Raw genomic sequence first — 19100 nt, 5'->3', positions numbered from 1 at the left:
CTCAACAGTACTTTTAGTCTAAGGTACCCTGGTTATTGGCAATACATGGAAATGGAAATGTCAGGTGACATAGACTGTGGGAAACTGCCTGGAAAGAAAAGATCTGTAAGCTAAGGGGAATTAGACAAAACAGGATTACAGTCTGATAAAATCCTCAAGTCAGGATTGTTGCAAAATGAAGTCTTTGCTGTATTTGTCCTTGCCTTGACTTGATTTTCCATGATTCCCTGGTGAGCTAGAGAGGAAACTGATGCAGCTGAAAGACATTCAGGAGGTAAATTCCAGCCATATGGAAAGAGCAATGCAGGAGTGGGAACAAGGAGTGGCTGAGGGCAAGCTTGTTCCCATCAGTGAGATTGCCACTTTTTATCAGCTTTAAGGATTAAATAAATAACCTGAGATGAAGGCCAGAGACACAGCCACCTTATCTTGTTGCTGTGTGGCAGAAGTATGCTGATATTCTGCTCTCTTCTCCTCATTCCCAGTCCTGTTCTTCAGATTCTATTCCCTCTATGTCCTTCTGTAATAGTGTGTTTGTGTTCATGATTGTTTCCTATCCTAGTACTATCCTCTGTCATTTAGTCAGCAAAATAAAAAGGATCACCTTCATGATTGTGGTGCCTCTGACCAAGCAGATGAAGGTAACTGGAAATTCCCCTTCTCCTATAGTGGTCAACTCCTGGCACAGTTAAGGGAGTTCATTCTCTCAGGGCAGGGGAAGGCTTTCTCTGCCAGACACTGGCTCTCACAAAGCAAGACAAGTGGTAGACATAAAGTTTGCGTAGACATAAAGTTTGCATAGACAGACCCATAAAAGGCAAGACTTGGTGCTGGATAACATCACCATCTTAAATCATGTGATTATTGGACCTCCTAATTAGCTTGTTATCATGCTGATTTAGTATTAACATCATTAGCAACAAATTTTATTGGGGGAAAAAAGTCATTACTATTTTTTGTGATGCTATGGTGCAGGCTACTATGAAAGTTTGCATTTTTACAGGAATTAAATTACTTGTGATTTTAACACGGACTAACAAGATTTGTTGGTCTGTATAGTTGGGAGGTACTGTTTTTAAAATAATGTTTTATGTTTCATTCCAAATGCAGATATAAAATACTTCTAATTTATGTGCATTTTTCTAGGAGGGACTTTACTTTTTCAGCACATAGTCATTTTGTTTGTTAATAACTTTATTATAGTAGAAGGGTTATAATATGATGTTACAAAGCTATGCAATGCCCACAGAATGCACGCAAGGCATTTTCTTTAACCAACCACGTTGCTACAGGAGCAAACAAAAATGTTATGCCAATTTCTATCCTCTCCCACCACAAGGAGAATATAATTTGTTTGTGTAGCTTTAAAACAAATCTGGATAATAGCAGTTTATTGCTTTCTAAATGACACACAGTTAACTAGTAGTGAGCTACACATCCAAGTTGATTCCCTCCATGTTTTGAAAGTTGCTCCCCAGCTACTGTTGAATCTGGCTGGTAGTTGTCATCCTTTTTACTGTGATCCTTTGGGAACAAACGCCTTCTTGGACAGATTTTTCTCAGGTACACACACTGCAAGCTCTCACGTTTCTTTCTTAACAGATGTGTCCAGGCTGTTTGCCAAGGGTGAGCCATGAGAGCTGCCCAACACCTCACTTGTGTTGTGAACTTCAGTGATTTCCACCTTTTGGTGTTGTACAGCATGACTCATACTCTGACCTGAAAATACCTTTTTATGATCAAAGATCATGATAGATATAGAGGACCTTGAAGAAAGAAGGAAGAAAGACAAGGTAGAAAGACCACAGAAGAGATGGGATCTCATTAAAAAAAAACATCTTGGTGGGACTAAAAGCAATGAGCACAGCAGCACAGGCACAGCAAGATCAACCAATTGTTATTTTATTGCTGTCTGATGTGCAAGAGATGTTGAAGGTGAAGCAGAAAGGAATGGAAAGATTCACGGGGTGAAAAGGTGGATTTCAACAGCATCATGAGTAAAGACTCTCATGAAAATTGATCAGCTGATAACCTCTAATTAGTTAAATGATTAAATTATTATCCCACTAACTCTGGATGAAAAAATGTGACCTTATGCAGATGGCAAGAAAAATAAAGATATATTAGTCATTGATGGCTTGCATTAGAGGAGTCAAGATTTATATTCTTTTTTAGGGATAGGTATAAGTCGGCTGAGCTATGAAAGCTTCAATGTCTTTCACAGAAATATTTTACCAAATTTTTCATCTTTTTTAGTGGAATTTATTTCTGTCTTCAAAGACAGCAACTGGCAATGCCTCACTGAGACAGAATATGCTTTTTAGCTACACTAGGTCTATTAGCTTTTTCCATTCCTCCAATCCAAGCAGCAACATTTTCATTTCTTTCATCAGTGCAGGGTACAAAATTTATAGAATTGCTTTCAAGCTAAAGACACTGTGAGTAACTACTTATAAACTTCATAAATGCACAAAATCAACATAAGATTTACAAAAAAAACATTGCTACCTTGGATACCTAAGATATTTGTCTTTTGAAGAGAAGAAAAATTCTGTCTGAATGATCTAAAAAAACTTGTCCTGACTATAAAATATTACTTTTAATTTAAAAATTTTGTGAATAATAACACAGGTTTTTGTTTGAACTTGCAATGTCCATTTCAGTAATAGTGTATAATTTTTTAAGACATATTTTCATAATATGAAAAAGATAATATTCTTTTGTGCTGCAGTGGTACCATCTTAAAAAGTGATTTTGAGAAAATATTTTAAGAAATAACTATCTATCACTAATTTAGTTTTAAATAGCTGGTTTAGTAGTTCAATTCACTTAGAAAGTGACGCTTAACAGTAAAGAAACAGACCTACTCAGGAAGAACAATAGCTTCCCTGATATTTTATAAGAGCTTGTGGGAAATAAATATGAAATGTATGGGAAAATGATATAGATCTTTAAGTTTCACAAATCTGTACCTTAGTCCATATAAACCAGCTTCCTTATTTGTGTTTCTACATTGCAATTCTCAGGTCTCCTCCTAGAGCCTTTGACTTCACGAATCTTGATGTAAAAACAGTAAGAGAGAAGAGCCCATAACCTTTCTTCCCTCTTCTCCAGGTCCATCCACAACTCACTGGGTAGCACCATGAGGAAATTGCTGAGGTCACCTTCCTGTTTACTAGCTGGGACCTTGGAGGCAGTTTGTTCCATTACTTCAGGAAGCTGATGTGCAAAGCCCTGTACAAGTGTGTTGCACCATTTCCAGAGCACACCCTCACTTGCTGAGGAGTGAGTTTGCCGTGTCTGTCCATCACTGTCCTATCCCAGGTCCTGCACATGCTGCAGGATGCTGATGCTAGCAGCAAGGCAACCTCCTGTGGAGCATCCCCACATTTTGCTTGAAGAAGCGGCTTCCACTCAGCACGAATGACAGCAGGTCCAGACAGCTCAGGGCAGTCAGGCTCAAAAAAACCTCATTGTAGCTTTCTAACTGGTCAAAATCACTCACATGCTGTATGTAGTAGGCTCTGAACAGGTGATAGGGAAGGAACCAAATTATGATGATCCAGATAAAAATCAAGTTTTTCACCTGGGCCCAGAATTCTTGGTGTGAACAGAGGGAGGTGGAAAATTTTCTCGCCACTTTTACCAGGATAAAAATCTGCAAGCTCAAGAGTACACAAGAAATGAGGGCAACAGCTACAATTACGGTGTAGTTCAGGGCTTTCACACTCTCGTGCTGTAGTTCTTTGTGGAACTTGAAGCAGGTTGTGTTATTGTATAAGCCTGAGCGTCCATACTCGAAGTAGAAGAGTGGCACCCCAAAGACCATGACAAAGAGCCACACGGCAGCGCTCGCCCCAATGGCGTGCAGCTTCCTGTAAAACTCCACCTTGTCCTTCCACTGAAAGAAGATGAGCCACCGGATCACCAGGGTGATCACATAAAATACGAAGGTCAGGTACATGTGGATGTGCACCATGGCACTCACCATTTTGCAAAACGGCATATCAAATACCCACTTCTTTTTGACATAATAGTGGAGGCGGAAGGGCACCGTGAAGAGGAGGAGGCTGTGCACAACGACCAGGTTAATGATGGCAGTCGTGGTCACAGACAGAGTGTTCATCTTGAGCAGCACAAAGGACATTGTGATGGACCCAATTCCACCTCCAGCCAAGGCAACTGAGTAGACAGTGACCAGTATGGCACTCACGGTGCTGGTGTGAACGAAGGCGGAAGAGGAGTCACTGCTGTTCCTGGTCCCTTCAGTCATGTTCCTGAAATCTTCCTGGAACATATTCTGGAAATGGAAGAATACAGAAAGACTAAGATAAGGTAGGAATGACATGGCCTACCTAAAAAGCAAGAAGGACTTCTCACCTGTCTCTTGCTCAAGGAATAATCCTGAAGTCTCACAGAGGACATCAGTAGCTGTAACACGTACTTTTATCCAAATTTCCTCCAGCCTAAGGGAAAATGGATGAGAACATTGGGCAGAGAACTGCTCTAGTCCTTAAGACATTTCCAACCATACTCCTGAAACAAGCATGAATCAAAAATATATGGGGAGAAATGATCCTTAGAGATCCTTAGAGATCCATCATTGTGCTGGTTTTATGCTGTGTTATTTTTTCTCCTCTCTTCTGAGCATCTGCATGTTTTTACAGTAAAGGTCAGAGATATTGTTTTAATTCTGCTACTCATTCATCAATTTGTTTACTTGCAACTCAAATCTGTCCTTCCCAGGGCCAGATAACAACCATATGTTGTTCTATCTAAGATGCAAATTCTGTTTGTTACTGAGAGCTGAGTTTTGAACACATTACAGTCAACTTCTTCTCCATGGACAGTTTCTCTGAGCAAGGGATTAAACACCATGGATACCCAGACTCCGTGGAAATCCTGCTTAGATCCTGCCAGGCCAAGAAACGTGGGCAGTACTGTCCTGATTCTCAGAGCCATTTCAAACCTTACATGTAGTAACTGGGTGTTACGAAATGGGCTGCTAAAAAACATTAGGAAAGGACATCCTGGGTGAGTGTAAATCATCCTGTCTGACCAAAGCAGAAGCTAGATGCAAGTTAATAGCAAGTTTAAAAAGTGTGCTATACATTTTTAATATATTACTGTCTAAAAAGAGATTAGAAATAATTATTATAAATCTAAATGCAGCCCCTGTTAGGACTTTAAATACTACAAGATCATATAGGAGAGGAAGAGTTCAGGTAGGGTGTTATCCTGAAACACATCTGCATCTGTAAAAATGTCCAGGGGATATTCTCATTACAGTTACAGAAAAGAAGCAGGGAAAACTGAACAGTGTTGGGCTCCATACTATCACAGCTGTACTGCTACTGCTGCCTGAACTGTGACTTAAAACTGACTCTGGTAAGTCATCCATTTTACCACTGAATTCCACAATGCAAGAAGGAGTTTTCTCCCGAGTTTTTTGTGATTTTTCATTTAATATTCAAATGCTTTACACTTCAGAAAGTAGTTCCTTAATCTCTTTGTATGAGTGATGTTTTCAGCTTTACTTTCATTTTTTAGGTAGCACGAACTGCCAAAAGTTAGGAGGGGAAAAAGTTTTTTAGCAGTCCACTCATTTTATGGAAAAGAGTTTTGCCTATAACAGTTTTATAAACTGTTTTTGTTCATAGTGGGCAATGAATAACTGTTATGCACCTCAGGTGTTTTGTGTTGTTTCTTAGCAATATTTCTTAGAAAGCACTTACAGTAATCAAGGTCTCTTCATACATTGAAAAGTTATTCTCTAGCTATCCCAATGTATCTAAGACTCCAGATGTCTTATTATAATCAGTATAAGTGCCATATCTCAAACTGATGCGCTGATTACTGATATTACTGACCTTTTGTGTTTGATCTTGCATTTTGGAGTTATGTGGACAACTAATTCCAGTACATTAAGAGAATTACAATGGGCTGTTGTGAAGGAGCTTTTTATCAAAGTCGCTGCAGATTGGCACACTGCAGCCCTTGCATCAGAAATGGTGCAAGTTCCTTCCAGTTCTGTTCTCGTTTCTGAGTCACTTCATTCTCACAACCATGCAAGTCAGAAGGGATTAGCAAGAACTCTTCATCGGTTTCTCCAAGTTGCTAAACTTCAGTTTGAAAAAATGTCCCTAAAAAGAGGCATTATAACACTGTTATGATTTAAAATGCATATTTCAAGTTTTAAATTTTTAAAAGTGTCACAGAGGGAAAAGCAACACACTGGAAATGTGGCTTGGTATGAGCAGACCCAGCAGCAAGGCTACACTTGGAGAGGAAGAACCTCTTTTTGTCACCCTTCAGAGGCCAGCAGTGAAACTTGAAGGCAGTAAGAACAGATAGGCAGAAGTCAGATAACTGATATTTTACTCAGACATTCCAGTGCACATTCATGAAATGCAGGTTTCTGCAGAATTCTGCAGTCGTCGTTAAATCTCTGCATAGTGAGAATCTGCAGGAGATGTAATTTTCATTAATCTTAAAAAAAAAAAGAGCTACCAGCAGCTGTGATAGGAGATTATCAGCTCCCCAGTAGCCCAGGCACCCCACTGAAATACCATTGCATGATGAATACCGAGTGTAACATAACACAGGGCATGTTTCACAGACGAAATGCTGCTTTCTGGCAAAGTGAGGTTTCCTGTCATACTGACGTTCACAAAGCTATAACCTACTGACCTGAAATGCAACTTACAAGTCCCTTTGCCAGAATTCAGCAGCAGGCACATGGAAAAAGAATTAATGTGGACCTCACACAACACAGCTGTTCTTGTTTCTGTGCCTTCTTACACCCTCTAGCAACTGCCAGTTCAGTGATATTGCTCAAGTCTTGGAGCCAGGTTTGGTCTTCCTCTGGGTTAAGCCTCTCATGACTGGGCTGAACTTCTGCTGGACATGAGCCTTGAACAGCCACAAGGCAATAGTGGGCACCACTTCATTTGGATGCCACAGCAGCTGCTGATGCCAAGGGCTGGGGGACAACTGCAAAAATAGCTGGTTTAGTCTGACAAAGGAGGTAGGTTGCCAACAGGCCAGAGGCTAGTTTCTTTCAGAAATGTGATCAGCAAAAAGATTCTTGTGCATTCAAGATTTGTCAGTTGTCAGTGTGGATAATGCCATCACACTCATTTCATGTGACTGTCTGTGCAGCACAGTCTGTGAGATTTCCCTGGACTGCTCTCCTCAGGATAGAAAAACCCAGAGTGCTCAGTTCCTGTCTGTATTCAAGGCCAGGTTGGATGGGGATTTGAGCAACCTGGTCTAGTTGAACATGCCTCTTCCCATAGCAGATCTGTTGGAAATAGATCATCTTGAAGGCCTCTTTCCTCCCAAATCATTGTGTGATTCTATGATTTCTGAAAACAATTTGATCTCTGTCAAAAATTTTCCAGGTAAGAAATATTCATTCCAACCTTCAGGAACTTGTTTCTCTTTTATCTTACAGTTATCTATCTTACTATTTAAAAACAAAAAAAAGTAAAAGAAGGAAAAAAAAAGATTAACCATACTTCTGGACAGAATTTGTACAACATCAGCTTCCAGGTATTAGATGTGCTTCTGCCTCTGTATTCGGATTTAAAAACTTCTGGTCAAATTTTTCCTTCCCCTGTAGATACCTGATATGAGAGAGAAGAGTCTTATTCTCCCTTGATCCCAGCCATACCTGTGGCTCCTCAGTGAACTGCCTTTACACTTGTACTTGGTTCTTAGATGAACAACTTCGCATTTGGCGGGGGTAAAATGCTTATTCTAGTTTGTGCCTGAGCAATCCAGATCAGCCTGTCACTGGCTTGTTCCCTTCATCCATGCTATTTTCCCAACCAAGTCCATGAGTCACCATTATGTTACATCAACATTATATCAACTTATTAAAAAAACCACTCATTTGTCAGAAATGATGACACTCTTACAATCTCTGTCAAACAGTGAGCTCTACTCTGTATAACAAGTGTTTGCAAAATTTATCCCCCATACACGTCTGCTGAGAGACTGGCAGGCTTCACACAGATTTTCATGTGTTCTGACAGTTGGGTTCTGCAGGAGAAGCATTTGCTGTCTGCATGCACCCAACTGAGAAGTTTCATTTGAATTTGGAGGAGAAAAAAAATTCAACTCATATGAAAGATTTCTATTTTTGACAGCTTTAATAAATTGAAAAATGAGTGTTTGTCAGAACTGACATTCCTACACTGAACTAGACTAGGTTGGAAGTGCAAAATACAAATAATTTTTAACAAAAGTCTGTTTAAAATCTGCATCTGTTTCACAGAATCCTCATTTAGTCTCAAAGATGTTTTCTGTTGAGGGCATTGTAATTGCATTTCAATTTGTTCTAATTCCATGCTGTGTTATGGTAACGTAGGCTGTGCTACTAGAATAATTGCAGAATTTCTTTAATTTCAAAATAACCACACACACCTAAAGTTTGAAGTATAAAAACCTGCTTAATAGAAAACACTAACAAAAAATATTAAATATCAAGTACATTTTTACATTTAGACATTGACTTTTTTCAAACAACTTTTCATGATTCCCCTAACTCATTTGGTAGCTCAACAATTCATGTCTTGCAGGCTGTGTCAACATTTTACTGATATTTTGTGGTTTCAATTCGGTCCATTGGAGAACAAATGGGATGGAAAAACATGTTAAGTTAGTCCTCTTTCATTTGAGATTGTCACTATTTTTACACAAAAAATGGAAACCATGAAGTGTTCCTAAAAAGGATTATTTACCTACTTAGCTGTATCTTAACAGAGAAAACAAACCCTTCTTGTCCTTATAGAGACTGGGTGATATCAAACACACACACAAAAGATGGATGAAAACAAAATGCACTGCCTCCCAGTTTTAGGAGACAGTGTAAAACTACAGGGTAGCAATATGGGAAAGAATGAAGCAATGCTGTCCCTTACTAGGAAATTACCAAACACAATGTGAAAACATTTGTGCAGAAAGTGGGTTGAAAATAAAACAAATAGACCACTGAATGCTTCTCCCCCCTCCTGAACTTGCAAGCATTCATTTACTTTGCAAACCGAGGCTTTTTTTTTCATTCTGTGTATACTTACAGATTAGTTTCTCTCCACTCTTCAAGTGTTGTTTACTTGGATCTTCATTCTATGTAAGCTCTAAGAACAAAAAGCAAGAGAGCTGATACTTTAAAGAGTCATTGCCTTGCTTCCTTCTTTAAGCTTATGACAAAACAATAACCTTTAAGCTGCACTGTGTGAGGATAGGGCTGCCCATGGCACACAACCTTGGGAAGATTTTTAGTTGTATCACAGCATCCCTTACCTTGCAGCTACTTCTTAGCCGTTAGAGGTCTTCAAAGCCTCCCATTTCTGTACAGGGCTTTATACTACTGCCTAAAATGATAAATTATACACACGGAAGTGAACCTCACAGTTCAGGAAGACATATGTTTGGAAGGGTGGTTCCGCAGAGTGGAGGGGATGATTTGAAGGTGTGTTTTGAGAAAACAGGGCAGGACAAGAGCAAAATATGATCTAGATTGTAACTGGCTAAGTGTGGGTTTGGATGTGGTCAGAGACATCTAAGTGTGAGGGATGAAACAAAGCTCAGTCTACAGCCCAGCACCATTTCTCAGCTCTGCTTTCTGCCAAGATTTTAGCTCAGTGTCTGGACCTCAGGACATGGTGCCATTACTCCACCTGCACAGTGCTAGCAGAGGGAAACTAGGAGACTTAATTTAAAAAGTGATTAGCCATACCAGTGCCAAAGGCTCATGGAGCAATGATGGTTGTGTGAGGTGTATGTGTGGTAAAAGATGTCTCTCTGCAGGACTGAGTCTCTGTAAGGAGTCTGTGCAAGGTCAGTTTTGCCCTCCTGCTGGCTTAACACATTTCTGTCAGAACACACGGTTATATTTGAGTGTACTTGTTTTGAAAGCAACAGCATAGACATACAACTTTAAATGTAACCTCACAGGAGAATGTTTTAACTGACTGCATCCTGTTGCTTCACATTTGGTTAAAAAAATCACAAGGGAAGTCCTGCTCTGTGCTGCTTCACAACAGACTGCTATGTGATGGAAATTGTCTTTTTGCATTTTGCAATTTTAACAGTGCCTGACAGCTAAAGAACTGCTTAGATGATATTAAAAGAAGCTGGTCTCAAAGATCTGTTGAAAGGCATACAGATAAAAAGCTAAAAATTCCATGGCAAAGCCAGACCTAAAGCTGAATATCCTTGAATCAAGACTTGTGCCTTCTCAAGTTAGTAATTTTGTCTTGGCTCCTTCTAGGTCTTTTTTAGAGTGAATACATCCCAGCAGAAAGAAAGCTAAGGTATCTTTAAAACCTTTGGGTAGCTTCTGTATGTTGGTTTTTAAATTATACAATATTTTTGATACATAAAATAAGTTACACATAGCTAAGTATAAGTTAAAACATAAGTAATCTTTTAATGCTGTATATTGATATATATTTTTGATGCAATATAATAATTATATAAGATACAAGTTATATAATTTTGTTGAAAAGTAACAATGTTGTTTCCTCAAGCAGTCAAAACAAAAAAGAGTTTTTCAGGTTGAATTCTTTCCACATGTTTGTAGTTGGCAAATCTTCAATCCTTTAATCCAGGATTAAACCAAATAGTGAAATACCAGAGTATGATCTGGGACAGACGCCCTCATTGCCTTTGTCGGTCTCTAATTTGTAGTTAGCATCAAGATCTAGATAGGTATAGAATGCTTAATGGACATAATTGCAATTAATTTTCCCTGCTAAATTGATGCAATTTTCCACCAGGATTTACCAACAGCATGTCTAATGGATTCCAGACTGGTATGTTTAGATTTTCAGCTGTAATGCACTGAGCTGGTGGCAGAATGTGATTATTTTAGAGCATCACCGGTTTTAAACACTGATACTAGAAATGCATGTATTTTACAAGTTTTGAGTAATTTTTTTTGCTGGTAGTTTTAGCAATACCATAAAAATCTAGAAGCATGATAGTGTGTTTTCATAGTACTGTTGTATCATGTGGATTCACCATCACCTAGTTTGAGTTTGCATTAAAGCAATAGTTTCAAGGGCCAAAGTTGTTTAATAATAGATGACAGGCTGGGCCAAATCTCAAGGACTGCTTGTCCTGAGGCTGATTAGCATCAAGGTACCTCTACTCTGGATTTTGAGAGGTCCTTGAGGAAGGAGAACCGTGCCCTTTATGCTCAGGCAGAATAGATGCTGAGAGTGACTTTTCAGCTGTTCCAAACTAAAAGTTGTACACAGAATAACCATGGCAACACAGGTATTTTGTTTGTCTGCATTTATTTTGCCAGGACTCAACGATTTGGAATGCTAATTCAGAAGAGGACTACACAGGGTAGCTGGAGCTATTCAAGCATGATGGTTGGGTCTTCTACAAAAATATTCTTCTCCTTCACTTATTTAAGTGGCAGAAAGCAAAAAATAAGATCCACCTGTACACCTTAAATTGGCTGTGGGTAAGCTGGCTCTTAGTTGTGAGTAGAGCCTGAGTGATGGTCCTGACAACACTGAACTGATGTGGACTGCACAGAATCAGGGAGGACATAATTCATACTGATTTTTACTCCTCACAAAAAGCCTGCTTTTTGATCTGCTCAGAGTTCCTTCTAGTGCCAGCTGTGGGCCTGGGGCTAGTAGGTAACACTGGCTGATCAGTTATTAAGTTGCAATTGTGATAGGTTGTTTGAAGTTCATTATTAAGTAAAAGATCAGCTGCTAATATGAAGAACAGAAAGGCACTATGTAATTAGAGTAACTTATACCTGTTACCAACAAAATCCTATTTTTGACTTGTATTTCTACTGTGCTTTAATATTTCAAGCACCTGAATAGAAAGATATTAATTACCTATAAAGGGAAAAACATTCAGTATCAGTATCAGCCAAAAACATTTTATAGATAATAGGTTTCTCAAAATGTCTCTCTCTGGGTTCTGGATCGTTTGTGATTTGTGGCTGTCACCCAGGCAGTGCAAGGTGTCCTGTGAGCGAGAAATACTGTCTGTGACACATCTGAAAGAACATTTTGGAAAAGTACAGGGAGTAAATGTGACTTGAAATTCCTTGTTCCACACACCTTTGCATAGCAGAGCCGTAAATTTAAGCTCCTCTGAAAAGTGGAAATGCATCTGGTGGCCTCTTCCTAGTTCTTTAACTGATTTAGGGGAAAAAATACCCACTTTGCAAGTTATTATACCTGGGCATTATTACTCAAATTTGCTTAAATGTACCTGAGGAAAAGTGGCATGGAGAAAATTTGTTTTCCTTCAGCCTATCTCACTACCTTTTCCTCCTGCAGAAATGCCAAAATTGCACCATGTTGAAGTATAGCATATTAATAAAACTTCCTCAAATTTCTGTTTAGGTCTTACTAGAATCCAGATCTTTCAGAAAAGTACTGAAAACAAACCAAGACTTAAGTCCACATCACATTCTTCTTTGATTGTGTGGGAGGGATCCCAGATCTAGAAACAAACTGTTCTAATACTAATAATACTAGCAATTTGCCCAACTTTTGCCATAACTTCTCTTTTATATTGGGCTCTGCTTTGGCGTCAATGTTTGTCACCAAGGGCAGCAGGAGGAATCAGAACTGCATACAAAAGGTATCTGTTCAGTCTCCAGTCTAAATGGACGTTTTGAGAAGGTGTCTTATATTTAACAGCAGCACACTACTAATAGTCTGTCACCAACTTTAATATTACTGGGGGTTTTTTTGAAGGATTTTACTAGTTCGTACCTGTTGCAAGCCAGTAAGTTTTTTCAGGGGGTGTGCCTTTCATCAGGAATCCAGCACAACTATTCACTCATTGTGGGAGCTTGTTCTCACCAGGGTGAAAATAAATGGAAGGAGGAGCTGGTTGACAAGGAGATGCATTACTCCTACCCTAAAGATGACATTAGACTGCAGAGAAAGAAATAATATATGCAGCACCATGCCAATTCTACAAGCATATATGCCTCTCTGGGAAGAAAAATCATCCTTCCCTTCATCTTGAAAAGACAGTGCTCATCCTAAATATTTTTGAACTTGGTACTAACCTCACTAATAATTGCCTGCTGGGTTAGGCAGCATGCTGTAAGGAAGAATATATATTTTTAAAGGATTCAGCACAAGTCTATTGCTACTCACCCTCAAAATGTGTACTGCAACTACTAATACTGTTTCATTCCCAGATTGCTTATTTCATCTGATTTCTGACTGCAAAGGTAATGCAAACTCTATCATCAGGTGCATGGAAAAATAATTTTACCAAAGATCACTTTCATGCTGAATGTACACATACAGATATTTGTGAAATTTAGTATGCTGAAGTGTGTTGTCTGAAGAACAAACCTCCCTGCATTAGTCTAAGCTCCTACTGCCTAGGAGCAGTACAGAAAGCAAAGCTTGCTGCCAACGCTGATTGATAATGATTTTCTACCTCAGCATAGCCACAATTAAATACATGATGTTTCTGTTACAGTTGGGTTAGAGAGGAATTCAGGTTCTTCCTGTCATTACAGAAAGAAGGAATTTACTTCAAGGGAATTTTTCCATGCTGCATTCTCAAAGTACACTGGTTTGCAAGCCTTTCCTTGATCAGCACGGCTACACTCTGCTTATTATACTGAGGTGCTGTGTGCATGCAAGTGCTCTCTTACATCAAATTGTTTGGGCTGAAATGGTTCATTTTGCTGATAAATCTGGGAGTTTCCATTCTGAGCGAATGATAAGCAATGATTACTTCATGATATAAATGACAACTTTAACTGCATTAAAGTAAGAGCTACAGTGCACATGCCAAAGCGTGAAGCCAATTGTGCTGTCAATAAGCTCATTACTGATGCATTTTTTAAAACATTGGCTATTTGAAGTTCAGCTGAAATATTTAAAAAGGCAGCTACATAGCCCAGCCACAGGTGTAGAAACACTTATGGTAAGTACTGCTATTCTGGGCTGTGGAAGAATACCCACACCTGCCCTTTGTCCCACTGTCCTCCTAATATATTTTCTCCCCATTTCATTGACACAGGAGTCTGCAGAAAATGTTGGGCCATGCTGTGGTCTTAATGATGTTTTGCCAGCCCAAATATTCTTATTCAAGTTTTGGAGTGCCCTGTGCTGTGGTGTTGCACTGGGCCCCTGTACTTGGCTGATCTTTAGACCTCTCTGCAGAAAAACAGATCTGAAAACAATAAGTTATGAAACAGCTTCCCTTTCTATCTTCCTTCTTTTCATTTCATCCAGGCTATGTATGTCTTCTTTATCACTGGAAAATATAAGAGCCCAATATTTTATATTATTTACTGTATCTCTAATGAAGCAGCAGCTGAAGATGGACTGACAGGACATTCCTTATGATATTATGAGCCCCACATGATAAATGAAAAGGTAAAATAAAACTAGTCTACATGTAGCAGTGAAGCATGGTGGAGAGAAGACCCAAATAGCACCAACATAAGCTGGTACAAAATGAATAGTGTAGGATGTGTACAAACCCTGATGTATTGGGCAGCATGGCCAGGTCCTGGTAGCTGCAGGAGTGACTTCTGTGAGAAGGTGCCAGAAGCTTCCTCTAAGTCTGCCAGAGACAACACCAGCCAGCTACAGGATGGATGTGCCACTGGCCAAGACTGGGCCAGCTGGAAATGAGCATAATGTCTCTGTGATAACATGAAGAAGCAGATGAAGATGAAGAAGATGAAGAAGACGGACAAGGAGAGGGAGAAGAAGGAGAAGGAGAAGAAGGAGAAGGAGCCAGAAAAGAGTGGGGTGGGAACATGTGAGAAGAGCAGCTCTGCAGACACCAATGTCAGTGAAGAAGGAGGGGGAGGAGGTGCTCCAGGCCCTGGAGCTGAGGTTCCTCTGCAGCCCATGGTGAAGTCCATGGTGAAGCAGCTGTGCCTCTGCAGCCCATGAAGGATCACAGGGATGCAGAGACCCACCTGTAGCCCTTGAAGAAGACCCATGCTGGAGCAGTTCAATGCCCAAAAGAGGCTGTGAACCTGAGGGAGGTCTGTGCTGGAACAGGCTCCTGGCAGGGACCTGCGGACCCATGGAGAGAGGAGCACACACTGGACCAGGTCTCCTGCTAGGACTTGAGATTACATGGGGAACACAAGCTGGAGCAGAGTGTCCATGAAGGACTGCACCCAGGGAAGAATGATCTATGTTGCAGTAATTTGTGAAGAACTGTTGCCTATGGGATGGCCTCATAATGGAGAAATTCATGGAGTACCAACTCCCAGGGAAAAGACCCCCACATCAGAGTAGGGAAAGAAACAATGTATGCTGAACTGATCACACCAGTACGCCCCATCTCCCCCTGCCACTGGCCTAGAGGAGGAAGTAGAGCTGAGAAGGAGGGTGTTTTCCAGGTCTGCTTTTACTTCTCGTTGTCCCGCTGATTTTGTTAGTAATAAATTCTGTTAATATCCCCAAGCTGAGTCTGTTCTGCTCATGACTATATTTGGTGAGACATCTCTCCTGGTCCTTATCTCAATCCATAAACCCTCTTTTATATTTTCTCTCCCCTGTTCAGTTGCAGAGAGGAGTGATAGAGAGGCTTGGATGGGCACCTGGCGAGGTGGGCAACTGCAGATATGAGCTCTGATCCCAAAGCAAATCAGCCACAGGTGGGCAGTGATCTGGCCTTTATCTTCTCAACAGGATAGGTTAGACTGGCCGCAACATGCCTCTTCAGCCCCATTGCTTCTGGTTCTCAAGTTAGCACATTAAGCACTAGTTCAAGTACATCTTCACAGAAAAGCTTTCCCCAAAATAGCTTTCCTGTTGATATTGGCAATGGTGAGAATTTGGAGAGTTTAAGAAAATAAAGCAGGCAGTTAATGTGTTTAATTGTGCAGCTGAGATGAAAATGAGAAGCATCAGCTCACTGTGTAGCATTTTCCATTGCTGCCTTTTTCTCTCTGCACCATCAAATCAGCATCATCAAAGAAAGTGATTCGATGATTTCTACAGCCCTCATGATGAGAGAACTCACCATTTACTACTAAGTACCTCTAGTGCAGATAAAGCAATGCCTGTTTTGTATCCACTCCAGATTTTCCTTATGTCTCTTATTTTGGTTAAAACTCTTTTCCCCTTATTTTACCTTAAGAGGAAAGTTTTCAGTTTGTTCAGTGAGATTGCAATAAGATAATGGATTCTGTATCAAAAACTGTCTCAACTTTCAGATTTTTTCCCCAATCCATGTGAGTGGGTGTCTGACCTCATTCCATGCCCACACCTAAGATTATCCCCACATGAACTTAATTTCAGCTGTGCAACAGAGATCAGTTCTAAGCTAGGAAGAAGTTCATTAAATTGGTGAGAGGTTCTAGCACTATATTATACTTTTCTGAAGTATTTTTCCCCTGGACTGTTATTTTGTTTCAGATTCAGAAGCAGCCTGCACACTTTTTTTTTAGGGGTAAAATGGTAGAATTCATGGAGTCTTTTTGTACAGCATTGAATATAGAAGATATGCAGGTTGCCATATGAGCCCGAGGTATGTGTGCAATTCAGAACATAATGCTGGGTGAAAATATCTAAGCTACCTTTAAATAGGTAGTTGGTGATAAATCTGTGTTGGAGTGACAATCCCTCATCAAATTTATCCCTGTTTTTCAGGCTTAGGAGCTTCAGCACTTCAATTAGCTCCTCCAGAGCCAGTTTTGGTACCTCTGCATGACTTTGCAGAAAGTAACAGGCATATCACAGTCTGTGTGGATTGTGACTGTTGAATCTTAAAAAGATCCAGGCTGGCAGGCACCTCGAGAGATTTTACTGTCAAACCTCCTGTTGAAAGCAGGGCTATAGACTGAGGTATCCAGGGTCCCATCAAACTGAGCTTTGAATATTTCCAGCAGGGGAAATTATGCTACTCTGAATTTTTCAATGTCTGTCTTGGACAAGGAAGAGAGAATCTGGACACCACATCCCAGGTGTGGCCTAACAGGTAGTAAATGGAGTGGAATAATCACATTCTTGACTTGACAGCTGTAATCCTTGACCTGCAGGCTGGGCTCTTGCTGCTGTGGCCCATCATGAGGTTTCATTTCATTGCTGAGCTGTGTGAGTGCCTGAGAGCATCAGGGGTGGTGTCTAAAAGTGCCAAAGTGAAGGCAGATCTGGCAACCTTTTATGAGGGTGACTTGAGATGATCAGCATCTGAGCTGATTCTGAAAAAATTTACTCATAATGAAAAGTACTGGAGCCAATGAGGAACCAGTGTAATCATTATGAAAATTTCCTTCTTACTTTTTGTTCAAAGATTAATTGGCAAAACCAATAACACTTTCTTCTTTTCTTTTAATAAATTTCAGAAAGGATTATGAAAGTGTGGATGCTATTGTAAAAGGAGACCAGCAGCCCTTTCTGCAATAATATTCCCAAAATACACTTTTAACTACCACTTTACTTCCACTGATTTAATAAAATATGACATTTGCAGCTGCTGCAGTGGACTAAGAACACAAAGTACTTTTAAGGTCTCTTCTGTCATGTTTCCCCCCAGCTCTGCTGTAATCTTACCTCCCACCAGGAACCGTTAAGCTCCATCCAGACCTGCAGCCTTCTCATTTGAGTTTAATAATAATTCCCTCCTCCTGGTCTGTCTCCAGTACCTCAGTACCTCTGCTGAGGCCTTTTGCAGCACTTACCCAGCCACTCTCCAGCAGCATAGAAGGACACTCTCCTCACTGCCTGTGACTCCTGGACTTCGCAGAGAAGCGCTGCTGAGGAACTGCTACTGCAGCCCAGCTCTGTCTGCTTCCTGAAGTGCCACCCATTGCTCGTCAACCACAAACAGCTGACAGACAGGACTGGACCAGTTGTTATCACCTCACTCAACAAGTTCATTGATGAGGATGTGTTTTGTTCTCTTCAATATACAATAAATCTTTTCAGTTATTGCAAAATGCATTTTCCTGTAAGTGGCTACAGATGAAAGGAAGAGGAATAATTATAGTGAAAGTGAAGATAACACATGAGAGTATGTGTTTCTGGTTGTATATATAGGCATAAGTATCTCTCTTCTGTGGCATGAAGGCCACTCAGCCTCTCAACGGGATTTTCTCAGTTGCTCAGATAACATCTAAGAGGAGATCTGACAGCCCTTGAAGGAACTTTCCTCAGGATACAGTGATAAAATATCTGTAGCAACCCTGAAGGTGGGCATCCTGAAAAGCTGAAAATGTTCTGGTACTCCTGAAATGCTTCTATCTTTTTATCAAAAAGTAGGCTTCCAGAGAGACGTAAACATCCACTTTGCATAAGCTTTTTGTATACTGCAATTGTTTTATAATTGAAAAGTACTGACTCAAACTTTTTATAGACAAAGAGAATGAAGCATGTGAAAAGAAGAAGGATGTGGGGTGAATATGCTATGAGATATCATGATCATCTTTATAGTACACTGTTGGCTCTATTCTTAATTGTAGCCATTTCATACATCTGCTACCAGAAATCTGTCAGAGAAACACAGGTACTCGCGAAGCTGCAATTATTCCTTGACCCCATTTAATTTCAAAAAGTCATTCTCTGTCAGTGATATAGCAGAATAGCTACAAAACCTGGCCATGCAACAAGTAGCAGGGTAGGACAAACTCATATTTCAAAATCTTGATGTTGCATTCCCAGGAGCTCAGTATGAATAATAACAGTGTTCAGAATAAGGATGTTCTCTTTCTTCCAAATTAAGGGCATGTGCTTGGGGATTTTAAATCCAAAAGCTCATTAAATGTTTTGTCCTATCCCCTTGTTAAGATTCCACAAGATAAAAAGCAGTAGTTGTAGAAAATATAATACTTTCTCTAACACAGTCTAACTGCTCTTTTCAAGGTTTAATAAATAAACTGTTTTTCCAATAACCAGTTAAGCTTAGAAATACTTGTAGTGATCTGCCATTTAAAAATTATGGCAAATTTAATGTTAAAAATATATAGTAATAGCTTTTTTCAAATAAAATGTACAGCAATATTTTCCATGACACCCAAATGCAAAAATTAAAAACAGTGTTGAATTTGTCTCTTCTGTGTAATAGCCTGGTAGTCCTATATTACATGCTATGAAAGGCATGAAAGCCTT

The 19100-nt window shown here is 39.9% G+C and overlaps 1 protein-coding gene across 1 annotated transcript; it reads right to left on the bottom strand.

Moving 5' to 3' along the window:
- Window positions 1-697: 697 nt before the first annotated feature.
- GPR141 (G protein-coupled receptor 141) lies at window positions 698-17687 on the bottom strand. The gene is made up of 5 exons (XM_041466491.1): window positions 17675-17687; window positions 9084-9143; window positions 5871-6143; window positions 4381-4466; window positions 698-4300 (listed from the first exon to the last, which is right to left on the bottom strand). The coding sequence occupies exons 4-5, from the start codon at window positions 4423-4425 to the stop codon at window positions 3353-3355; spliced, it is 993 nt and encodes a 330-aa protein (XP_041322425.1). The 5' UTR covers window positions 4426-4466; window positions 5871-6143; window positions 9084-9143; window positions 17675-17687; the 3' UTR covers window positions 698-3352.
- Window positions 17688-19100: the final 1413 nt, after the last annotated feature.

Source organism: Pyrgilauda ruficollis, unplaced genomic scaffold, assembly GCF_017590135.1.
Source record: "Pyrgilauda ruficollis isolate IOZ18807 unplaced genomic scaffold, ASM1759013v1 scaffold2, whole genome shotgun sequence".
Lineage (NCBI taxonomy): Eukaryota > Metazoa > Chordata > Aves > Passeriformes > Passeridae > Pyrgilauda > Pyrgilauda ruficollis.
This window is presented reverse-complemented; position numbering and strand designations above follow the sequence as displayed.

Coding starts and splice junctions, on each gene's coding strand:
- GPR141 (XM_041466491.1), bottom strand. CDS start 4,425: ATGTCCTCTGTGAGACTTCAGGATTATTCCTTGAGCAAGAGACAG. Junction 4,301..4,380: donor ATTCCTTGAGCAAGAGACAG/GTGAGAAGTCCT, acceptor TTCCATTTCCAG/AATATGTTCCAGGAAGATTT.